General features: G+C 41.4%; 1 protein-coding gene across 3 annotated transcripts in view; it reads right to left on the reverse strand.

The window, feature by feature from the left end:
- The window catches only part of GLI3 (GLI family zinc finger 3), a 195,169-nt gene that overhangs the window by 138,173 nt on the left and 35,284 nt on the right, over positions 1-21,712 (reverse strand). For all 3 annotated transcript variants that reach the window (XM_010581788.1, XM_010581790.1, XM_010581789.1), the window contains exon 2: positions 3,948-4,190. In XM_010581788.1, coding sequence (XP_010580090.1) covers positions 3,948-4,190 — 243 coding nt within the window. The remainder of the gene's footprint in view (positions 1-3,947; positions 4,191-21,712) is intronic.

Below are 21,712 nucleotides of genomic sequence, written 5' to 3' on the forward strand. Positions count from 1 at the left end.
GTGCAATAAGCAGTTCCCACTTCCCCAGACAGATACACAAGCTACAAAACCAGCAGAATAAATTCCTAGTAAGGAGGGAAGAAAAAAAAACCAAACAAAACAAAAACAGAGGGAGCTCCTGCTTTCAGCTACATTCAGTGCAACGTCTTTGAGATGAAGTGATGTACCAGAAAGAGAATCCTGCCAGGGCCATTCCTGTATACAAGAATTTTCAGGTCAGAGCCAACTGAACTGTCACTGCTTTTTACTTAAGATAATTCATCAGGCTTTACTAATTAGGTACTAACAATTCTCTCAGATGGGCTGTGAAACCCAGGGAAGAATACCAGCAGTATGTTTTAAATCAAAGTGTTTACATCAGGAATGATTCATTTTTTCCATGAGGAATGACTTGAGGCAGGCAGTCTTAGCACTGCCATAAATCTGTGTGGGAATTAAAATTGGGGAAGAGAATAACAAAGGGAAGTGGTTATCCCCACCTCCCTTGCCTCAACCCTACCTCTACAGACAGAATCTACATTAACAAGGGGCTCAAACTACCACTGCAATCAGTGTTTGACAAACACAGGGTTTTAAATCCATTTAAGAAACACTATGCTTAAGCTCAGTAACCTTGTGCTCCTCAATAAAGGTGCAACACATGAAAGGAAACTCCAGCATTTTTGTCATCTGCCCTAAAGCTTTTAAAAGGAAAAAAATCAAGTTTTTAAAAAGTTAAAAAAAAACAAAACCCCTACACTTTCTGAGCAGTGTTTAAACAGTGCTTAAGACATCCGTAACAAAGAAACCAAAATTTTCTGGTTTAGGCCTGTATGTTTTCCCTTTTATCTCTTGGAGGATGGAGGGCTGTGAGCTGAGCACAAAGCCACTCTCATTCTCAGTTGCTAAATGGTTGAGGGGCTCTCTGGCAGTGCAGAAGGGCTGCCAGCTCCATAGCATGTTTCATCCCAGCTGTTTGAAAAGCTGGTCCACTTGAAACACAACCATTATCCCCACCCACACTCTGCAGGAGACCAAACTCCCCCTCAATGAGGTATTTATTCCACATATATGGTAACTATTATTTCCAACATTTACAACAGTCATTTTAATTAGGAAAAAAATTATAACAACAAAAAAGCCTGCAACACACATACACAGAAACATGCATATTTACATGTAGAAATGCAAAGCATTCAAGTTGTTTCTAATAACTGCAGCTCCTGGAGGGGACATGCATTCCACACACAATTGACTTAAATGCTCCTTTTCTTTTCTTGCCATAAAAATATACAGATGTCTTCCTTCAAAAAAATTATTTTCCCTTTTCCTGTGTTACAGGAAGCCTGCCCACACTTTTAAATAGAAAGTGGGTATAAATAGAAGCACAAATTAGGCATCTTGAAAAGTCTATATTTTCCAACCACAGGGAAACTAAAGAATTACTGTGAGTGTTTACATACCCAACTATGTTGAATTAAAATAGTATTTTCTATCCATATGCCCAGCAAAACTGCCAAGAAACTAAGGGAGGGAACAACGGCCTTGCTGATTCTTCACCTGTTGCTACAGTGGGACTGGGTATGTTTACATTATTCAGCCTTCTTCATATGGACCACTATAAGTGTCAGCCTGAATACAGTCACCACTTTGATGAAAGCATGTCTTACATATATAAATGCTACAACTACTATGAAAATTTCAGTAAGCCTGTCTGCTTTCCTATAAATCTAACTAGACATTTGTCTCTTTAGTTGTCCTTCTGTATCACATTTATTAAAGGTAAATAAAAGCATGATGGCTCTTTATATGACATTAATAGCTTGAGAGATTTTATAAATCGGTGAGTACAAATGTACAACTCGCTACAGCAGCAGTGAAGCAAGTCTGCCCATCTGACGTTTTCTGACTTAGACTTCAGCTTTAAGATCACACTGCTCATTTGAAATTAACTCATCTCCTGTTTCTCTGCTGTTGTATGCTGGGTAACTTCTGCTGTTCTGTCAACTTCTGACATCAATGTTTTTCTAGTAGCCCACACATCCTAACTAGCTAGCATTATTGGTCACAATACAGACATAGTAGCTTCATCAAATCTTGCAAACTCTTGTCAAAAGGCAAATTCAATAAAACAAAATAAACTAAATGGAAACCACTCAGACTTATTCTGACCAGCCAGCTCTTTTTCTTCAGTCTGAATCTTCAGTAGTATCAATAACTTTGAACTAGATTTAAGGGGTGAGCTGGCAACTGGTCAAAAAGGCAATCGTCACTTCTAAATTCACAGCATAAGGTTTGTTGCTTGCTTGGGGGGTTCTTTTGTCACACATTTTATCTCTCCCTAGCTGTACTGCCTACAAACAGAAGCTATTTTGCTTCCCCAGTAAGATTTTTTTTTTTTTAAGTGAGATTTGGGGGTTACATTAACAAAACAAACCGTAAGCTATAAATGGTGTCTCCAACCTGCACACTAATATTTCCATGTGCTGCTGCTCATGAGCGGTCATTTGCTCTGCACATTCATGCCTCTCCGGCAGACAAGCCTGCTGCTGGTATGCTGCAGCACATCCTCCTCAGCAGAAAGATGAGTAACTCCCACAGAGCATTTGAGTGGGGCTGTGAGAGAGGAGGAGAAAGATGTACAGAAACCAACTGCCTACAGTGGAATAGAGTTCAAAAGCTTAACTGCAAACTTTTCCCCTAAATACTGATCTAAACTATAAAGACAACAAGTGATCATTTTCTCATAATACCTCCATCATTATTAACAATCAGGCTCTTTTTTTTTTTAAAAAAGGAGGTTGGTGAGACTTAAGGTTGTGCAAGACATACTTTGATCTGCACCCTGATGAGTGAACATTCCCCTTTGCTGCTAGCCCAACTAATGAAGGGATAAAATTAGCTTTTATCCCTGGCACTTTCTTTAGCAAAAAAACATGCACTAATCAGCCGTCCTCACTAATCAGTTGTCTGGCTAATGACCTTTTGCCTTAAAACACTAAAATTTCTGAATGATGTAGAAGAAAAAAATCCCAACACAGACTGGCCCCTCTTTGCGGGTCTTAAGCCTATCATCTGGAACTGGAGACTGGAAGGTTAAATGGCAAATCTGTATCCTGACTAGGTGATAAATCTATAATCAAAAGGCACAAGCCTTGACACCTCAAGATGCACTTCATTACTACACAACTAAATGATTTTTTTTCCCCTCTTTCTTTTTCGTAAACTAGAAGCAGATGAAAAAAATTGCCTAAGTCCCTCACATTTTGCCTGTGGAGAAATCCATTCCACATCTGTGTTCAAGTGTCAGTTAATTTCTTACTTTTTTATTAATGCCTGAGCAGGAATTCAGAAGTTGAAACCATTTGCCTTCCCACCCCCCCACCCCCAACTTCAGGGAACTGTAGCTCGGAAAGAAAATTGGAAAACCACTCCATCAGCCCACATAAACACACACATGAATCCCTAAAAAACCCTCCAAAACAAAACAAAAACCCCAGAAACACAGCAATAAGCATTCCATCGACCCCTCCACACCAAATTCTCACTGTACAAGGCAGACCTTCCTCCTCTTAATATCATACTTTAACAGTGTTTTAAAAGAGCAGATTTTAAGGCCTGTTTCATTTTCCTTCTGTGCCTTCTTTAATGAGGCTTTTTTTCTTCATGTATTAAGAAGGTGGAGCAAACGCAACCCTGGATGGCTGAGAAGGATTAGCAACAGATGGGATGTCCTGCGGAAGTTGCTTTGCAGAGGCCTGTGATAGTTTTGATCTGCAATGCAAGTGCCCCCTGGTTTTTAACTTCAGAAAAAAGATTGTATTACCTCAACCCTCCCCCTTCCCCACCCTGACAAAGCAGTTCTCCCTGGGGATGATGCAAGGCAACAAATAAAATCGCATTAGATTTGACAGCCTTGACAGCCTTCCAACTTTGCATCCCAAAACGAACTGGCAGTCGATACTCACGGTAATGAGGGTCCATGTAACCGTTTCGGGGGTCCATGGTAAAAAGCGTCCCACGGTAAGGTACAGAAGGTTCGGGAAGGTGCGATATAGATCCATGGATCTCCTTCTTGATTAATGAGGCCCTTTCCTCGCTCGACGTGGAAGGCTCTTCACTGATCTTGCCGAGGCCTTGCCCACCCTGCGGCTGCATTGTGATCGCGTTCCTTCTCTCTCTGTGATAGGTCTGCCCAGGACTTTCATCCTCTGCAAAAAAACGAGGGAGAAGAAAGAGAGAAGGGAATGAGAAAGAGCACTTTTAGCCCATTTATAGCAAATGCAATAAAGAAAAGTTCTCCCCCCTCCCCGTCCCCGTCCCTCCTCCTCACGGTGTAAGTTTGTGAGAGTAGGTGCACGTGTGGCTATGAGAGATGGTCTGGGGAAGCCCGCCTGTTCAGAGCGGGCAGCTGCTGAGCGGTAGATCATCGTCACCCATGCGCCGATGCTCCTACCGGCAGGGCTATCAATCATGTGGTAACAGACACAGGCTTGCTGTTTTCTTGCCTCTGGGACAAGGAGACTGGGAGTTTGGGCTGCCTGATGGGGAGGCAAAAAACAATTTGTCACAAAGAGGAGAAGATGAACCCTGCCGGCTGGGCCTAAATCAAACTTAGCCACCCACCGCTGCTCTGCAGCCCAGCTCCAGTCCCTGGAGGTTTGCTTGTGCAAGAGGCTGGAGCCTTGCAGGAAGGTCGTTAGCAATCAGAAGCAAGGTGGGCAACAATAAAATGGGTAAAATTGCTCAAGATACAGCAGCAGCATCAGGCAGGCACAAGTGAGGCCACCACTCTAACACTGTCACCACATAGACACATGTGCACGCTCCACTTCCCTCTTCTTCCCATATCCACACAGACAAACCCAAAAACTCTTAATGAACAAGGGGAAAAGAAACAATTAGGAGGGTCAAACCCAAGCCCTAGTCTGGAGTAAGCCTCTAGGGCTGTGGTACCACTTGTGAGGGGAAAAGGGCCTCCTGACCATGGCTCCATCAGCCTCCCTTGCAGGCAGCCCCAGAACCAGATGCTGAACCAGCCCTCTGCTCCCACATGGATTTTAACCCCCAAGGACCATGTGCTTCCTTCAAAAACCAGACCAAATGGTTCTGTTTCTCAAAAGCCAGATTCATGTTCCCAGGTACATTTCACACATGCTGTGTGGCAGAGGGATTTTGTTAGCTACTGTAAATGCCTTCCTTAAGTTGCATTATTGCTTTAAAATACACAGACATTTCTCTAAACAAGCACGATTGAGGGCTGTAATCCTTGGCTGATACCCATGCTCCAGGTACAGCCTTGTTCAACCACGCTACACATGTGGCTGTACACCAATACATCTTGAAGTAAGTGATAAATATGCTTAGCTTCAGAAGTTGCTCAGCAGTTCTAGAAGTACATGAGGAACCTCAGATTATTAAACACCAGGCACAAAAAAAGGTAACTAGAAAGCAAATGAAAACTCCCCTAAGAAATAAAACTAAAGTACAATTACTTTACAACCCACATGGAAGGAAGGATCATTGACAACAGTGCCTACAGATTGCACTACTGTTGTCAAGAGATTTGAGGTCAGGGCTAAATTTTCTCTTGCACCTTGCCCTGGTGTACACATTCACACAGAGAAAGCACCAGCCAGCAATTCACCAAGAGACTACTTTCACCAAGCCTGACACCAGCATAACTCAACCTATTTGCCTTCCTATGAATCAGATTAGAAACAGGCTCCATACGTATAGATACCTGGAGTTGAATTTTGGCCATTATGTGCATAAACTAGCTACACCATTGCTTTGAATGCAGTGCTCACCAGGCTTCTCCCTGCCCCCTCTCGTCCCAAATAGCAACAACAAGAAAACCCAGCAGCATAGCCTATTCAGTGCTTAATTATTTTTCTATCTCTAAGTATTACAGCAACCGGGGTCTGCTGACTTATCAGCATCTTCCAGGGACTGAATTCTTTTTATAGCCAGCAGTAATTCTCCATACAGAGCATTTCCAGGGTTGTGTCTGAGCAGAAAGAGTTAATGGAAATGGACAACAACACTGCAGAGTTTAAACCCTTTGCCCTTTTCTACTTTTTATTAATATGCACAGGCACCGGTCCCTGCTCTGGATTAGCAGGGTTTAAGGTTTCAACTTTTTACACTGAAGCTGGTTTTAGTTAGCGAACTGCAAAAGGGAGTCTAAAACTTTAAAACTTACATGAGGTTTTTAGAAAGCTGCTTGTATAACTAAAAAATAAAAAATTAGTCACCCCAAAGTCATATTTTCCATCACATTTCTCTCTAGCCCAATTCTTTTATGTTAAATTTCAACCTAGAGTGAACTTTCACTGATGAGATGTAAACTCTTGTAAAAATAGGGGATTACACTCCATTTGAAATCCTGACAGACTCTTAAGCAGAGCAAGCTAACCTGTGCTACCACAGTACAGAAAGCAGCAAGCTGGAGTGATTTGTGGGACTGTATAATCAATCTGAGGATCAGATAAGATTTCAGTTCTTTTACACTTCCATATAAAGATAATATTTGTTAAAACCGCCATCCTGGGATACAACAAGAAGCTGACGTCTGTCTGCAGGCTCCACTTTTATTCTTTCCTTCTCAAAACATGCATGTGTCATGAATCAAGGTACTAGTGACTGCTATAGAACAAGCTCATTTTCCAAATTGCTGAATGAAATTCAAAACCTACTTTCAGTAACTTTGAAACTTAAGGAAAAATGTGTTTTGTTTTAATAAGCTTTCCTTTTTTTGGTTCCTTGGGGGAGGGAGAGGGGAGAGAAAAAAAGCAGTATTTTTCCTTCTGCAACCACCATATCTCTCCCCATTATGAAATTACTGCCATGTGCTGTTAGAAGTCAAACATTTCTGTACATTGTCTGCCATGTAAAAATTTCCCCAGAAGTATTTTAAGTAAACAGGATGGCATTTTTGCAATAAGGCATATTCAACAGCCAAACATCTCGCTAAGCATTTACTTCAGACTCCACACCACTGAGCTGCTTTTAATAGGGAGCAGATGAGAAGCTTGACAGCACCCGCGCTCCAGGACACGAATAGGCAAGCGGTTTGCAGGAGCTCCCCGGGCGCTGAGCAGGAAACTCCTCTTGCAGTAATGCTACTGACTCTCACAACGGCAGGCGAGCCACTCCAATACACCAAAAGGCGAAAACTGTCTCATCTTGTTCTGTTTCAGCTGAATCGTTCAATAAAGTTTTAAGAGTAAGTGCAGGCAAGCTGTGCCAGGCCAAATTATTGACAGAAACATACTGTCCACCATGGCAACAAGTGGGACTCTACAGCAAAAATGTAAGCAAACAGCCCACTTCTCCAGCAGCATCTGCCAAAGGGGTTTACAGCCAAATACGTGACAACTGTTACTGCTCTGCTCACATTTTAGAAGCAGCCAGCTTTAGGGTCAAAAGAAACATCCGATTTACTAAAATCTTGCAGAGATGAATACCAAAGTTAAAGGCACTGATACTCCCTCATCTCCACCTGCTTCCCACTGGTGGGACCCCACTGACTCCAGCATAATTCACCCCACCTTTTGCAGGTGTAAGAGAGAGGGGTTAAATAAGAAGAGAAAAAAAGTAATCAGGCCCCAAGAGCAATCTGCATAAGCTTCTCTTTCTTCATGTATACTCAACTCTTAGCAAGCCAGTACCCTGAGACACGTTACAAGTGCCCAGCCTGGAATGATCACATTAATCCAAGATTTTCCCATCCACTGAGAAATACCTGATTTAGTCCTGCTATTCTGATCAGAAGCAGTTTTTACTACAAGTGCTGAGCACCAAGGAGCACCTCACTTAATCAACAAGCTTTTTCAAAAAACTCACACTGGAGAGCATGCCTGAATAAACACACTTTTAATTGCTCAGCTGATTTACCCAGAAAATTAAAAATCAGGACAAACCAAAACATACTGCAAAAACCCATTAAACTTTCTTTCCCTGTTGAACTTTGATTTTTTTTGCTCTTTTTTTTTAATTGTAGACCAAGACAAAGTAGAAGGTTTTTACTTTAAACCTCTTACAGTCAGCAACTAAAAAAAAAGTTGAAATCTATTGATATACCACACGAAAAATTAAGTCTCAACACACTTCAGAGAGACCCCTACTTAAACAAGACAATACATAAACAGATTTAATTGGGCTGGTGTTAAGTTTCATCACCACATTTCTGCATGCAACTTGCAGAGAGCATTACCGTCTCAAGAGCGATCTGCCGACACACTTTGGCTGGGTAAGAGAAGAGACAAGGTACTTACAACTCAGTCCAAGAGACCCTGGCTGACGCTCCCTCCAACCTCTTCTCTTGACCAAAATTCTCTGGCTACCAGGACATGGGCATTCCTCCCTCTCTCTTCCCTCTCTCTCTTCCCCCCCCCATCTCCCTCCCTCCCCTCTCAGAGGCAGTGCTTCTCCCATTAGAGGAATTAAGAGTGGTTGGTGCCATGCTAAATTTAACAAGCTCATTAGTATTCTTCCTGTGTGCTTCCTAGTGAACTCTCCCTATTCAAGCAGCTCTCTCTAGCTGAGGGGTCAGGCGGCTAATCATTAAATCAAACTAATGTCACCCTATCACAATCGGCCTAAGAGAAGGAGGGTTTATTATTTCAGTTTATGCTAAATAAACGGTTTTACAAATGGTCTCCAAGCAAGGTCAACAGCAGCTTCAATTACAAGACAAACTTAACAAGAGTTGCTATAAACCAAGTGCTCCATATTGACCTAAGCACAAGCTCAGCTCCGCATATTGCCACTAGCAGGATTGTACAGGAATGCATATTGTAAAATAAAGGAAAGGGTAATCTTTTCTTTGCCAGAATTTGTGACTGCACAGAGACTGCTCATTCACCTCTCCCCAACCAGCTTGCTGCTCAGCTCAATTCACCCCACACAAAGGCTGAAGACCAGACCTCAATGGACCGAGTGAAACATGTTCAAAACTAGGCTCTCTATTGTGACTGAATTTCTTAACATCTTTTCAAAAAGCGGAGAATGCCTTGAGGCTAAAGGAAGAAACAGGCTAATGGTGAATTGGGAATACTGAGCAAATTTCAGAGCCCTTTCCTCCTAGCTTTTGAGGTTGAAAGCAAGCTCTTTCCTTTCAAGTTTCAAAGTCCTTTTTCCTCCCGCAGTGTCACAGAAGGATTTGAAAAGAAGGTAATTGTGCTCACAGTCCCCCTGATCAGAGCTTACGTCCTATTTCTGGTATTTCAGAATACTTCTTGCAATAATGGTGCATATAGCTCAATCCCTTAACCGTCCTGCACTCTGCAATTGCTCATTAAATGAACAATTGCTGGTATAAAATGCCTTTTATGTTCAAGGTCTGGATATAAGATAAGCATTCTAGTACTCTAAATTTGGTTTACTAAGGAAACTCTCCATCATTAAATTACAAAACTGAAGTCAGAATATCAGTCTTTCCCAGAAAAGTAGCATTTTAGGTTGCTGTGAGCCAGAAGGAAAGGGGAAGATAGAATGTAAAAAAGATTGACTACTTAGATTCTTAATAGAATAGATACCTAAGTAAGAAAGCAATTTCCCTCACATTTAAGACGGTCTAAGTTTTTGAGACTCGATATTTTCTTCCTTGAAATGATGCAATAGAGCAATTGCCAGGCTCATTAGGACATGCGTATCTGCGCCTTCTTGCATACACACACTGATCACTACTCTGACCACGTTAAGAGCCAAGCAGGAGGAAACACATCTGTAGGACTGTGCCTGCCTTTAAAAATGGTGCATATTGTAACCAAAGTTTTGTTTTGGGTGGGTACAGTCATTTAAATTGGGCACTCTTGGTCCAAAGTTTGTTATTTTCCTGCATTTGGAGCAACTGCACGTGAAGTACACTCTGGAAACACTAACACAGATATGAAGCACAATGCTCATAATTGGTTTTAAAAATAGACTCCAACCATATGAGAGGCTACAAAATCTGTTAGATAACAAGTACAGTACTCACTTTATTTGCAATGCTTAAGCATACCTCATATAAGACTTTTGTGCTTATAAATAGCATACATTAGCTGAGCTTACCACTGAAAATGTATAGATTTATATTCCCATTTGTAATGGATTTTCAGCTTAGTTATTTTCCCATTACCATATGTATAGTATTTTCCAAGAACTGATTTGTGACCTTTGGAACATGAACACAGAGCTCTTTTCTCGGTTTTTTTTTGTTTTGAGAAACCTGTTACATTCTTTTGTTTGTCATCTTTAACTTTCACTGGAAGAAAAAGGATTTATCAGCAAGGCAGAAAGCAGACCCAATCCTGACAATACCTACATAATACTCTGCCCCCCCCCCCCCGTTATTTTCCACAAGCGAGATATGCATTCATTTTTGTTGCACCTACAGCACAACTCAATTCAGTCTTTCTTGAAAGTACAGAGGAAGCCAGAACACAGTGCATCAATACAGTTTCTACGACTTTCAAAACAGAGCCTGATCCTGTGCTCCTCTGGGTTGATGGCAGGGCTCCCACCGACCTGGAGGAGGCAAGACTGGGCCTGTACAAAGCTCACATTGCTCCAACACTAGGTCAGCAATGCATTGCTATCAGCTGAACATGGCTCACAGCCTTTTCCAGCTGTGCATGTAACTCTTCCCCAAGACTGCTGGGGAACCTACTAATGGTACAAAGCAGCTTAAAATTCAGGTAAACTTTTTCAGACGCCTAGATCAGAGAGAGCCTTGTTAATAGCAAAGTCTTTACCTCAATTTCTTGATCATCCAGACAAATGTACACTGCTTGGTGCCTCCCCAGCTGCTCCCAACTAAAGCCAAGTGGCTGAAGATAAACAGACATATATAAAATTACACAAACTAAAACGACCTTTACCATTTCATACAAGCAAACACCTACCAGATTTAACCAGGAGTCTGCATCTACAAACCCCAGTATCAGACCTATAGGGAGATGCTAAAAAAAAAATCCTACTGAGGGAACACAAGAGGTAGCTGCGGACACAGCTACCTACACACAAAGGCACAGGGTGCTGTGGAAATCTCCTTGTCAGTCCCAGGGCTCTCACCTTCAGAAGGCAGATAAGGAGGGCAGGAGGCAGAGCTGGGCTGCCTTGCACCTGATCCTACATCTCACTGATCCTGCAGAACATGGGGAAGAAAAGGAGTAGCATTTGGGTGCAAGCCTGAAGTTACTGACCTGACACTTGAGCCATCCCACTGACTTCAATGACTTCGGATCAAGCCGCAGAAGCTGATGGCTGCAAGCTAGATTCCCATGGCATCCTGTTGGCCAAGTTTGCCTAGAGCTGCCCAGGTGAACAGCCAGCCAGCCAATACACGGAGCCTGAGCCCCTGCAATGCCCAGCCCCAGCCCACGGGGGAAGTCTCAGGGAAGCTAATGGAGGCACTAATTCTCAGCAACTTGCAAGGTCAGACTCCAGAGAAGTGGGAGTCTCACTTTTGAACAAGTCCTCTCCCAGCCCATTTCCACACAGGCTTTAAAATAACAAAAACAAACAATTTAAATCAAAACAGCTGAAAACCATTTTCTCCCTTCCCAAGTTCAGGGCTACATGTTTCTTCCATGGCAGACAGTGGATTATTGCAGTGATACTTAACACCACTCACAAGCGCAGCCCCCAGCACTCTGGTTTAGGTGTTAGTGACGACATTGACTGCTGCAGGAGAAACACTAAACCCTGCACCCAGGTACAGAGCAGGTGGTAAGCTTTTAAGTTTACCTTTACGGGGCCTACCAGGCCCAAATCCTGCTTGCTTTACTTGCACCACAATCCAGGGGATTCAGTGAAACTATTTGCGCAAGTAGAGCAAGAGGGATTCACATCCAGCATCAGAAATGCTCCAACCATTGGGCACAAATGGTCTGTGCCTGGAGAATGTATTGGAGATGTTTGTTAGCACATGGAAATGCTGTATCATTAGCTTGATGAGAAAGGGACTCTTGGTAGTAGAAGTGCTTTGTAGTTCCAGTTTTCTTTCCAGACAAGAAAAAAAGAAAGCCTTAATGCAGAAGTAGAAGATATTTGAAGGTAGAATTAATTGGCAAAATTAACATGTAGTGTGTGATTTCTCCTTTTAAATTCACAGAACTAGAAGGCAGGCAAAAACATCTCCCTTTCTTAGTACAGTAAATTTTGTGGTTTGGTTTTGCTACTTGAGGATTGGGAAACTCACACAAGAAAAAAATCTCTTCCAAAAACAATCTTTTTCATTTCCTGGTTTAAATATAGTGTTCCACCTTACAAAAATCAGTAAAGACTGCAACTTACTGTGCGACAGCCCCAGCAAACTAGAACATTTGCTCCAAGTCTGCTGATCAGGGCTAAAACTCAAGCTTTGCACTTTCAGAGTACCTCCAGGATTATTGCTCTTCTCTAATATCTAGCCTCTTCAAAGAGCCAGCAGACTCAAATATAACTTAGAGAAAGACAACTACGGACATCAGGATCTGACTATTGGCAAGCATTTCTCAGAAGGGAAAAGCTCCTCAGCCTCTTGCAAAACACTCAAAAGGATCCTGATTTGAAAACATTATGAAGTTCCTTCCATTAGCCAGTTATTAGACTGTTAGTCACTGCTTACTTTGAGCAGGCTAATTAGTTACATCAAAGGCACTACAATAAATTCCCAGAAGGGTTTTGGGGGGGGGGGGAATAATGTATTTCTCAACCATCTAATAGCGCATTTATGCCTATCTGAGGGTAACTGCCTCATTTCACTCAGACACTGGGGGACATATTCTGCGGTGCTGTCATTTTCTACCAAGCCAGCAGCAACACCGGGCCTTAAAGCTGTTTTACAAAGCTGTTTGTAGCCTGATATAAATTTGGTTAGCCATGCTTAGAAGCCACAAAAGAGTGAAAGAGGAGTTATAAACCCTTTGGTGCACCATCTCCCTTTGTAACATCTACAGCCCAGACACCTTGGCCTTGATAGAATAAAAAAAAGTTACTTTAATTAGTGTTACATACAGAGTTGATACTTCTTCCCTTTTTCCTTCAGTGGGTTCAAACTGCTAAATGCAATCATTAGCCAATCACTAAGTGGTTTGCAACAACCCAGAGCCATGGCAACCCTTTAGTTTAGATGGCAGATATTACCTATTTCATTGCAAAATTTATTTATTGCTGCATCCTTTTGCACAGTTGCAGTAAAAGTCAGTGTTTCCATTATATCCCTGTACTTCTGGCCTCTGAAGCATACCAGTTGTTTAAAAATATGTTATGGGTTACTCTGCCCTGATTTACAGTGGCTGCAATCTCATTCGTGAACAATGATTTCATCAAGGCCTCAGGGCAAAATTTGAATGCCATATAAATTTTTTTGTGTGCAGATGTATATGTATGTGTATTTCTATACACACATATGTATACACACATGTGGTCACATGCACTCACAAATTCAGCTCCCACTTCCATAAAATCCAACCGATTTCAGATGAGGCTGTGTGATACATGGATGTCTGCGCATAAGCATCCACATAGGCACGCTGGAAACCTGAACACAGAAATGAAATTTTCACATTCCTCATCAGTAGTCTTAAGTAATTCAGAAGAAGAATGCTGTAAAACAAATGCAAGACTTAGAGCGAAGGATGTTTTCAAGCAAAGAAAAAGCCTCCCCAGAAAACTCTGAGGCCTGTACACAAAACAATTTAATGCTTTGAATGATCTTCTGGACATTAGTGCATTAGTTAAAAACTACAGAGCTACTAATCCACAGATATCGTCAAATATTCGTTTTATCAATGCTGCTTCTCCCCCAAGAATTTCATACTCTGAGAACACCAAGCCTGACACCATCTGTTTACCTATCAAGTAGATGCAGTAAGCGTTCAAGTTCAGAGGCTGTCTTCCCTGCCTGGACACACCTCCTTACAAAGGAAAAAAATCTCTCCTTAGGCCTTAAAAAGTGCTTGACCTTCCCAAAGACCAACCTGGGTTTGGTTCAGGTTTTTTTTTACCCCCCTCTGCTCACTTTCTTCTCAGCTGTCTCCACTAAGGAAGATGCACGAGCTCTGCCAAAGATGCACACTGCCATACCACCTCACATAGTTACCGTCCCCACATTTTAGTCATCAAAAATACTACTGCCAGCCACAAGCAAGTGTCAGACTGCGTCCAAGGATGGGTGCATGTGAGTAGTAGGCAAAGGGGGATGGAGAGTAGAGAGCCTGGAAAGGAAGGCGCAAATTCTTTATACCATGATCACCACTCCCCTCACGTAGGGGAAGGAATACTCTTAAAAGCTTTGGAGAGGCGGCTTGCATGGAGTTGGAGAGTTAAGATAATTGACTACAGCTCACTAGCCTGTGGGGTCCCCTTCCCAGGACAGTGGGTTCGTCCTTGCCAGTGCCTCTCTCCTCCCTTCTTCACTTCCCCTGGACACCTCTGGCCAGGCTTTCCAGCCTCTGGCTGGGTCCACCCGCCAGCCTTGCCTGCTATATTTGAGAAGAGGCATGAAAGCCTCAGACACACCAGCTTTTTCCAGCTTCTCAATACAACCCCACAGCAGGAAGAACTGCATGCCAACCAGATCATTTCATGGATTAAAACAAGTTAATCATTAACATTTTTCTGTTGAGTTCTAGGGATGAGCAAAACTGGTTTTTAGACTTCACTTTTTTGACTACTTCTGCATTTGTCTTTCTAACCTTAATGCTGTACAACAGATTTTAAAAGACACTGGAATATTGCCTCAAGCTTCTAACAATCCAACTGCATGCAGGTACTTAAGTGCTTATAACCGTATTATATATTTCCATTTATCATTACGCAATGGACACCTGAGATCAGAAAGGTAGCCAAGTCGGAAAAACAATCATATGTTCAGAAAGAGTCAGAACAATTTTATTAAAGCAGCACCCTCTCTTCCTACTACACTAGCCATGGCAGCTCAGAAAGAGCATTCTTAACTCGTTAATCATGTTTTGGTGGCTTTATCCATGCACGATCTGGCAAAAGGAGATTTCAATGTTTCTGCATTATTTTTCCTTATTATTTTTACCTACTTAGGTTTTCAGGCAACATTCATTTCATAGAAAAATAAACTAACTTTCATCCCCCCCCAAAGTTAAATAAGCATGATTTGTATGGGAAGCAGGTTGGGGAAGGAAAAGGGCACCACCTGAAAAGTTCACTTGGCTATATACAAACAAGCAAAATAAAATATAAATCACTGCACACTGCCCAGGAGTATAATCACTTCTGTGTGCTCAGAAAGAATGCAAAACTGTAGCCAGTAAAGAAGGATCCATTCCAAATCCAGAAAGTATTCCAACAACAAAAGAGAATTACTAAATTTTACTGAAAGGGCCTATTTTTAAAAAACAAAGCAGGACTGCCTCTTAAATGTCCCACTAAGAATTCTAACTATTTCTAAGCATGCCACAGACTTTTTCCCCATCATGGCAGAATCAAAACTAAAACCCATTTTCCTCCATTTCTGTTAATAAGTTTTGTGTGATAAAAAGGTGCAGCACTGTTGCTTTGAACAGAATTGAGGCAAAAATAAAACAGATGTCAGAAAGAGTGCTTCCTCTTGAAAAACAAAGAAAAAGAACCAGAACATTTTTTAAAGGAAAATGCAACCTCTGCAAGCATTTCACACACAACTGTCATGAGGGACTGAACCTCCAAGTTCTTGCACAAGTAAAATTATTATGGGAGAATTCACAGTGGACTCTGGACTTGAAGATCTTTCTGCTTGTCAAATCTCACCCTGGTCTTCCATAAGCCACTTCTCACAACTTTGTCTTTCTTCACTCACCAAATGGGTAAAATACTGATAACTGAATTCATAAGAGTATTTTTATATAGCAAATAAGCACAGTAATGATGGAAGGATTCAAGGTCCACTTGATTTATATACAGAAACATCCAGTTAGATCTGAAGGCAGAATATGTTGAACAGTCAGCCCAAAGCTGCCCAGCAAATCACCCTGTATGTTAAATGTTCGAACTCTGCAAAATGTAGCATGCCTCCCATTTCTATTACGTAAAATGGTTGTCTACAACTTGCACAACTTGTCCACAGATACGTAACTATTGACTAATAACTATTTACCACATCCTTCCATAGGGAAGGAAGAAGTTTTAAAAAATGACAAATCAGAAGAAAACAAACAAATCAATCTTTAAAATGTTACTGCCCTGAATTCACGATGCCTACCCCATTCAACCCTCCTATTATATCATTAGCAGAGAAATCTCACCAAAAACACAGTGCTTCCCCCTCTTCGTATCTAAACTACCTTAAGTTCTGAATTATGGCTTTTAATAAGCTTCCTAAAAAAGTGAACAGCAGCAGTGGACCTCATTTACCACTGTCCCCTACAGACTGCTAAATACTTGAAGAAGCTTTTTTCTGAATATTGGCCATGTTCTTTCTTCCCCAGTACAGGAGAGAAGGTCCATCTTGCCAGCACCAACAAGAATTCATTTTTTTCCTTTATAGAGAACCATAGTCTTTTGGAGCTATAATACAGATACCTCTCACATAATACTGCCATATCTTTCAGATTAAGAATAATACTTTTATGCTAATCTCATTGTTTTGACCAGTTTTACCACAAGTCTTGTAAACATGAAAAACAGCAGAAGATAACCTGTAGTCTAAACACCTTAAGGTACTTTTACAGTTATTTGTGACAATGTTGTCACCTCTGCCACAACCATTTGCTGCATTAACATATCCTCCTTGCAGAGGATATGAGACTTAACACACTTGTCCTATAAAATTCAATTAGCCTTTTTAGATGCACCAGAATTGCAACATCAAAACTGGCTAGCTGTAAAGAAGAAATTCCCATTAGAAAATGCTGAGTTTTCATGGCAAAAAGACTGACAGTCTACAGCATTCTCACAGCAGAATACATATTGGGCCTGCTTGTTGCAACTCCTTTCTAAAGACTAGGAAAAAAATCTTTTCCAGAGCAGTAAGGTTACCACTGTCAGCTGCACTGAACTACGTACTTCCCTCTCTTTCGGGTCTTATCTTCAAAAATCACAGAAACAAAGATGTAAACTTGGACATTAAAGAGTGTTAACATCAAAGTACATGCACTACTTTTGATATTAACCAAAGCCTTGAACCAGCAATCTAACTGGCACAAATCAGGGGTGTCTATGTAATTTCAGAAACAGCTGAACTGAGCTCCCCGCCATGGCCTGCATTTGCTCACCGACTTTTCAAAGCACAGTACTGCTGTATGTTTTTACAACTAGCTGCCAATCAAGCAAGCAGCAGGAATCCAAATTCACTTCTTGGCATCTTCACAATTCATCTGTCCACATTTCTGAACACATGAAGCCTTCTATTTGTTTCTTTTCCTTTAATACATTTTTAAAATTTTAACATCTCCATCCAGAGCAATTCCCTCGCACGAGGGCAAACCATGGCCTGTATCACTTCAGTACCCTTTGGTTTACATAACTTGAGGTAAACAGTAATTCTTAAGTGGAAAAAAATATAGAAGTGCATAAAGAAATTATGTAAAAAGATGCCAATAATATACTTGCATATCACATATCACACACACCCACCACACATCACTCATGTCTGAGTCTGCATATCCCAACAGAGCTTCAAACTATCTCATTGAAAAAGTAAGAAAGAATATTTGTTCTTTCCTAACCTTCACCATTTCCCATGAAAACCTGGGTTTTCATCAGCATTCACACACACTCCCCCGCTTGCTCTTCAAGACGGTTCCAATGCCATCTTCATAACTTGGATTGAGATTTGTCTAGGCCTGAATTTAAAGGCATGACCTTACAAAAGGCTAGCGAACACACTTAAGCTAACATGACTCCTGCAAAACATTCAGGTAGATGGTGGGACAACACTTTGATTTTTAACTTCCCCTTATGCTTTAACTTACCAGCTTAGTTCATATTGAAGTCCACACAAGACTCTCAGAACATGTTATCTCATAAAATGTCATACAACTTTAACCAGGACAACACATTAGGGATTCAACTAGTGTAGCTTATGCACCTTAAGTTACAAGTACGAACTTCAGGGTAAATGGGAAAAAAAAAAAAAGAGATACACACTCAAGTCTGGATTCTTAGCATTTTTGGTACCCTATTAATGTTTTCTACTAATAAGACAAAACCCAGGATGCATGCTGTGATGCAGTAGTAAAACACTGAGCAACACACTGTAGTACATAACTGTACTTAGAGGGACTGCTCTCCTGCATGCCACATCCTTCTTTTGCCTCATTTCCAAAGGAAACAAGGCTAAATAATAACTAGCAAGGGAAGGCAGAAAGGAGTTTGGTATCTACTCTCCATAGCTTTCAAACCCACTGATCAGATTAAGGCATTTTTGTCTGAGGCAGTAGTTTCTATACTGGATCTCTACCAAAAAAAAAAGGCAGCCAGGCAGAGGAGACGCTCTATTACTAGATCCTCCATGGTTGCAGAGTGATTTCTCTTTATCATACAATAAAGTATTTAAGGAGCAAGGTGCAATAAGCATCCCACCAGGAGAAAAATCTTTGATCAGAGACAGCATCTTATTAGACACCAGAGAATCAAGACAGAAAGCCACAGTCTGGATGAAATTCCCAGGAAGGTCCATTCCTACTCCAACCAGCTTTGTGTTTCAAACAGAGCTGCTGATTAAGGCTGTGATTCAGGGCAAGTTTCCAGGATAAATCTTACAACACCAGAATGCAACAGATTCGTATGCAGTTCTGTGCACTACAGCAGCATCTGGATGATTAAGGTGTCCATAGTGTTTGCAAGTTGTTGAGTATTCTTCTGAGGACCAGGCAGTTCTCTTCCACAGTCCCCCTCAACCACTGAGGAAGTCAGTACACAGGAATGCTTTCATATACCCAGCGGGCTTGTCAACCACTCACAAAACTATATGCAGACATGAAGATGGAGACTGACTATAGAGTCTGTTTTGCCAGGGTGACCATAAAATCTGTAACAAACTGGAAGTTAGGAAAACTATGCAGACTTAATGAAGGCTAGCAATTAAAAGTGTGGCCCAGGAGTGATCATAGTCATCTTCATAGAATAGAAGCATGGTTGTAGAAATGTTAGACTTGCATATCAGTAGCTGAGTTTACTGGCAAAACAGCCTTCTCAACTCTTCCACAAGACCAAGACCACTATTCACTTCAATGGAAGTTACAAGCAGGAAACAATGGCAGGACTGGGCCCAAACGAAGCTGGGAAGAAGTTACACCTTAAACCAATAAAATACCTATGGCCCAGCAAGTTGTCTCATTACTGAGAAGTCAGTAATTAAAATTTCAATGGAATGCGAGCAGGCTTCTAAATCATTAGGCAACAGAACACAGAGTGTCAACAATGCGGCTGAATTGGAGGATAGAGAAAAAAATCAACTAGCACTGCTTAATCACCTAGCACTCTGTCCTGCAGCTACTCACCTGAGGAGCACCAGTTAGGGAAGTCCATTACATGATTGCAACTACCTACTCCATAGCAGTAGGTCATTAATTTATCCCTCCTCTTCCCACATTGTAATGTTTCACTTTTAAGAACTTGAGAGTAGGTATGCATTTTTGCCCCAAATGTAAACCAAAACTATGATATACTGTTTATGAAGCATTACACATTTACACACACACAGAGCTATTAGAACATAAATAATACAAGAAAGGATACTTTGAACATCAAGCCCACAAAAGAAAGACATGGCAAAATTAAGGTTGCCTGTGCACCATTAGTTATGACCTCACATGTTTAACTACCATCTGCTTCCACATGCATAGAGTAACATGCCATTTTTGTTCTACAGGATCCCAGCTTCATCCAGTGCACACAGTGGACAGTGTGTGTTTAATAAGCAGCTTCTCACTACCTGGTTCTCCTCCTGGAGTTCAACGTGTGCCCCCTCTGCTCCATGTGCTGTGCTTTATTGAAGCCCAGCTTTCCTGATAGAATTATTAATTTCCTCCTGGGCTTTCTCTGGCACTCATCACAATAATATCTGAGCACGTCATGAATATTAACAAAATGTCTTTTACAACAGTTCTGTGAGGTGAAGAGATGGTGTTATCCACTACCTACACAGACTACCCATTTAGTGTCCCTAGTTGTTGGTGCCCATCTAAAGAGCCTGAGAACACAAGTTTTTGGAGTATTTCGCATCAGATCTACTTTATACAGTTTGTGTTTTCAAGAGTTACCTATGACTGCATTTGTTAGCATGCACAAGTGCTCCCTTTTTGAAAATCAGCTGCAAGTCATGTACCAAGAAAACAAGAAACAGACCATATATTGGTGGTATTAACTTGCCCCAAGTAATCAGACTTCTAGGTGTGCCGTGATTAATGACACCGCAGAAGTTCCTACTTATTTACACTTTCACAGTTAATATGTTTAAAACAGCAGCAGAAGTTGTGACTAAAGATTTCCTCACTTCGGGGGCATTTATAAAAAGTCTCCCTCCTGAGCAGGTATTTTATTATCTCAAAGGTGATTTCAGCCTGTAACATCTCCTTTTATGGTAGCAGAGAGATACTCTGTCTTCTACTTGGTTATGTATTTCAATGAAAATACAGGAATTTATATCACCAAGACCTCCACCTCCCTGACAATGCAGCAAAAGAAGGCCAAGGGGGTGACAGGCTATTATAAGAGGAGAAACAGGGTGAGAGAGAAAAATATTACAGTCACATGTCCTCTTTCTTCAGGCCACCACACTAGGAAAGGATGAATGCATGTGATCATGTAAAGACTGCATTATAATGCACAGGCACAGAGAATTCCATGTTGGCATTCCTGATTGTGATATAAATAATATTCCTTGAATGTAATGACTTGCATATAGCTTCATATATTATAAAAAAAGCAACAAAGGAACAAGCAGAATGGAAAGCTGAATATGGCAGCCATAACAGGTGCTTTTGATTCAACCCACTGATCCCTTTGAAACATCAAGCAAACAAAACACCTTGTAATCCTAGTAAGTTATCATCCCCCAAGACACCCAGGGCAGAAGACAATGAGCTTGTCAAGGGTTCACAGACAGTTGCTGATGACAGCAAATTTTGCATGTTGAACCCCACCCCAGGCTTTGAAGAGGAAAGTTGCTCTAGTGAGAACAAACTTGCTGCTTCTTCCACTGAAACATACTTCCGCTGTTCAATCTTTCACCTTGTTACTTTTAAAATGCTGCATCTTTCCCACTACTATCTCCTCCTCCCAGTCCTATTTGCTATACCAACCCTGCTCTTCACAAACCTCTTATCCCAGATGCTTTCTCTTCAGCCAGTATATGTTAGCTGTGAAATCTAAGCTCTTTGTCCTATTCCTTGTGGGAAGAAGCTCCTTGCTCAGCTGTTCCCATCTCCTCTCTCAATCTGTTTTTCTTAAATCTTCAGTCATGCAGGCTAGTCAGCATGCCTCATTCCTGACAAGTCCCCATCTCTCCCTCCAGGCTCCCTGTCCAATCTCAGCACAGAGCTTAGGCTCTTTTCTTCAGCTTCTTTTTATGGGATCTTTTCTCTCTCACCCCTTTCTCCCTTTGAGAGGACTACCACTCTCCAACCCACATTCAGTTAAACAGAAACTTTCCCCCATCCTTCTCATCATCAAACCTGAACTAGCACAGGAAAACAGAGGTGAGGGTATCTTTTCCATGATATTCAGAACAGTGGGGATCCTGTAGGATCTTCTTCAGTTTCCTCTCACTTTTACTTTATATTGTTAGCATTGCCTTTTCTTTGAT

This window comes from Haliaeetus leucocephalus, unplaced genomic scaffold (assembly GCF_000737465.1).
Source record: "Haliaeetus leucocephalus isolate CR32 unplaced genomic scaffold, Haliaeetus_leucocephalus-4.0 Scaffold808, whole genome shotgun sequence".
Taxonomy (NCBI): domain Eukaryota; kingdom Metazoa; phylum Chordata; class Aves; order Accipitriformes; family Accipitridae; genus Haliaeetus; species Haliaeetus leucocephalus.